Genomic DNA, 3,752 nt, shown 5'->3' on the forward strand with positions numbered 1-3,752 from the left:
TAAAATCGAATAGAAGTCTTAACCCTAGATTTATAGGTAATGACGAGGAGACTATACAATTTGAATTATAGCTCGTTGGTTTCTAGAGCCTTATCCTGGGAATTAAACCATAATAAAATTGATGCATATCATCATACCATAAAATTGAATAAACATTAACCAAAGTTGACATATTCAATTAACTAAGTAAGGTTCTTGCTGTAAAAGTGGGGAAGAAAAAACCCATGTAGCATTCACCTTTCATGTGGGGTGGTGGTAGCAATAACTATATGAGAAAAAATAATATATATATATATATATGATCATAGAACAAAAATCAAAAGAAATAAAGTGAATATGTGAAGCTAAAAGGAAAGAAGAGCAAACCGGGTGATGGTTATTTCTATAAACCTTCCTAGAAGTGGAGCAATTCTTGGAAGGGTAGGGTAGGTTAGAGTGCCAAGAATGAACCAATTGAAGCTTAAGAGAGCAACGGCATCCGATGCCGGCTTGTTTTCTATGTTGGCAAAGAATTGCACCACACTCTTCAATGACATGCCTACCACGGCAAACAGAGCCACCACAAGAGGCATGCAAGGATCTTCCGCTTGCCACGCTGTCACGCCGACGACTACTGACAAGATAGCACTGAATACTGACTGCGAAATTGCCACGTCACGCCGGTAATCCGGCACTTGTGGCGTTCCCCCTGGTTTAAGGAGTTTAAGCAAATTGCTAGAACTTATTTTGTTGTCATGTTCCCAAATATCTTTTGTAATTACAAGATCTTGGAGGGGGAAGATATGTCTACCGTCGTCGTCGTAGTCGCCGGCGTCCTTTGACGACCAGTATGCCTTGCCTTTAACTTCTTTGAGCCGGCGATTTTCGTTGATTTGATCTAGCAACTATTAACAATACATAAGGAGTAGTTAGATATGAATGACATTGTCCTTGTTGATGCAAATTGTTCAATACTGTCATAAAACCACTCCTCCCAAAAGTTTAAACTAACCTGAGAGAGCAACCGTACATGGAATGGTTATATCTCTAACGAATACATTATTCTGATCAAGTACTCTGTTATTAATATTTAATACCTTTCTCTCTAATTTTTCAATCTTTGCAACGGCCATATCGTGCTCCTCTTCAAGCTCGGATACTAGTAACTCCATTATTCTGCGTTCTTTGACAGCTATCTGGAGATGTTCTTCAAGTTCCTTATAGTCCAGAAGTAGATTCGCTATATCGATCTGCATCTGTTGCAGTTTGCGTTCCAACTGCATAGAGAAGATTACAAACCGTGGAAAACAGATTAATGAATCTCATCTTATAAATTTCTCTTTTTTTTTTTGTTTTCTTCTATGTGAGACTAATTTCATACACTACTCCTCACACTTGCAATATTAACAATGAGAAAGGGATGATGAATTAGATACTAAACTAAACTAACCTGTCTCTCCCTATGAAAGGTGTTGAGGATTCTGGCAGGTAGTAAGACAAGGCCAAATGTCCATGATATAATTCCCAATGCTATATTTAGGTTGAAGACAATTATATTCCTTATGAACTCCGTCCAATTATATATGAAAAGTAATGTAATTCTTGTACCAAACAAGCACGCCAATTTGAATAGAGAGAAAGGCCATGTTACCAACACTAGTATGTTAGCCACTATCTCAGAAACCAATCCCATTGATCACAAAATAATGTGTGATCTTCAATACTTATTAACACTTACACACTTTATCACATCCATCATCCTCTGCAAAATCGATAAGCACAGAGCTATTAGTGTATGAATTGAATCAACAATTTACGTACCATTATTGCCAGTTTGTGTAAATACATATCTGCCCCTTAAAATCTTTTAGTTTGATAGTTCAGCACAATTGGTGTATTTCTTTATTTATTTACTTATTTATTCATGATAGAATAAAACAATTAACCCAGTTCCATATCCACTATCCAGTGTGTATTACAATTTGCAATTATATATTTATTATATCTAAAAATATATAATTATTCTAACCATAATTAATAATTAATAAATACTAAATAAGATAATTTTAAATTTTATTGCTGATTTTTTATTATTTCTCAAATATTATTTTGCATATCTAAGATTGAAGGAAACAGTAATTAATTAATGGGTGAAGAGGAAAGTTTTGGGGAAAAGTAAAATTTATTTTTTCTAGAATAAAAAAAGTTCAAACAAAATTACCATGTATAATGCACCTATTCAATAAATTTTTTTATTATTTATTCAATTTTACTCTTCACCAACGAAATTACTTTAATTAATTACCCTCGCAGCTATTTTTATTGAACCAAACAAGGAGTGATAGAATTAGAATCAGAGAAGGTGAAAGAATAATATAGAATATTCAAACTTGATTATACGAAAACATAATTAAAAAAAGATATAATTAGAATAATTTAGTAGAAGAATAAAAAGAGGGGAGGAGGGTTGAGAGATTAATAGTAAGAGTAAGAGTAAGAATGAGAGTAAAAGTGAGACTTACAAAAGAAACATAAGCATGCAAATGGAATGAGAAAAACAGACAAGAGAGGAAGGGCCCCTTCACTTTCAATCTCCAAATAGCAAATCAAATCAAATCAAACTCAAACTGTGGAGTGTGGACTAAACCAATTCCTAAGTAAGAGTTTTCATTTTTAAAAGGAGTGCATGCTGCATACGTGGCACTGTTAGCGTTTTCGAACTGCCACGTACATTATGTGGATAAATACATCTCTTATCTTATGCTTATAGTTTAAACTTTACGCTTTCACTTATTAAGGAGGAAAGAATATCAATCGATAAAAACAATGAATTTGTATAAATCTATTTTCTAATAGCTGAGAATTTATCTATATACCTGCTATAAATAGAAACAAATTTATATGTATGGAGATTATTAGAACAAAAAGATAAACATTTTTTTGGTTTGTCACATATTTAACGAAAATGTTTGGTAACTAAAGAAAATCAAGTAAAAACAGTCATAATTTGTTTTATTTAATATTTATTAATTATTGCAATAATTAATTAATACTAAATAAGACAAGTTATGACTGTTTTTTACTGATTTTCTTTGGTTACCAAACATTTTCGCACTCATATTATTTTTTCCCAAAAAGAGTGAAAATTATTATAAAATCGAGAGAGGTCTGAGAGGAGAAGAAAAAAATGTGACACGTTGAAATCAAAGGAAGAAGGGTAGGTCAAAGTTGAGATTTGATAAGAGTTACGTGTCCCGTTGGGGATGTAATCAGTGTCCCCGTTAGGGGTCTTTCCAATTTTTTTTTTTTTTCTTTTTAATCAATATCCTCCTGCCTTCTTCCGTAGAATCAGGAAACTGAAATTAAGGATAAGGTTTTCTTTTCATTCTTCTTTTTTCTTTAAACAAATTTCAGGAAAAATTTTTTTTTCTAGGACAGGGCTTTTGTTTTTGGTCTTAATTTTTAAGAACAAAAGAAGAAACCCAGGAACCTATCTGGCTTTGAAGTTTTGGTCCTTTTCTTTTTTGGGGGTCTAGCTATTGGAATTTGTTGATTGATAGTTTGAGGATTGAGCATGGCCCTTTTGTTATGACTTTTTTTTTTAATCAGATGTTTAATATAAATAATTTACAAAATGGAACAAACTAAAAAACAGAGCAACAGTAAACCCAAAAAAAAAAAAAAACATTTTTTCATAAATATATAAGATGGATACTACAACGAAGATTTTATAATTGTCTCCATGTGAAAATATTTTTTTTGACTCTTAATAG

At 32.2% G+C, this 3,752-nt stretch overlaps 1 protein-coding gene across 1 annotated transcript; it reads right to left on the minus strand.

Moving 5' to 3' along the window:
• LOC107641620 lies at nucleotides 103–2,638 on the minus strand. The gene is made up of 4 exons (XM_016345101.2): nucleotides 2,502–2,638; nucleotides 1,430–1,741; nucleotides 1,077–1,256; nucleotides 103–884 (listed from the first exon to the last, which is right to left on the minus strand). Exons 2-4 carry the CDS (start codon nucleotides 1,670–1,672, stop codon nucleotides 345–347), a joined length of 963 nt encoding a protein of 320 aa, XP_016200587.1. The 5' UTR covers nucleotides 1,673–1,741; nucleotides 2,502–2,638; the 3' UTR covers nucleotides 103–344.

The sequence above is a fragment of the Arachis ipaensis genome, chromosome B05 (assembly GCF_000816755.2).
Source record: "Arachis ipaensis cultivar K30076 chromosome B05, Araip1.1, whole genome shotgun sequence".
In the NCBI taxonomy this organism is placed as follows: domain Eukaryota; kingdom Viridiplantae; phylum Streptophyta; class Magnoliopsida; order Fabales; family Fabaceae; genus Arachis; species Arachis ipaensis.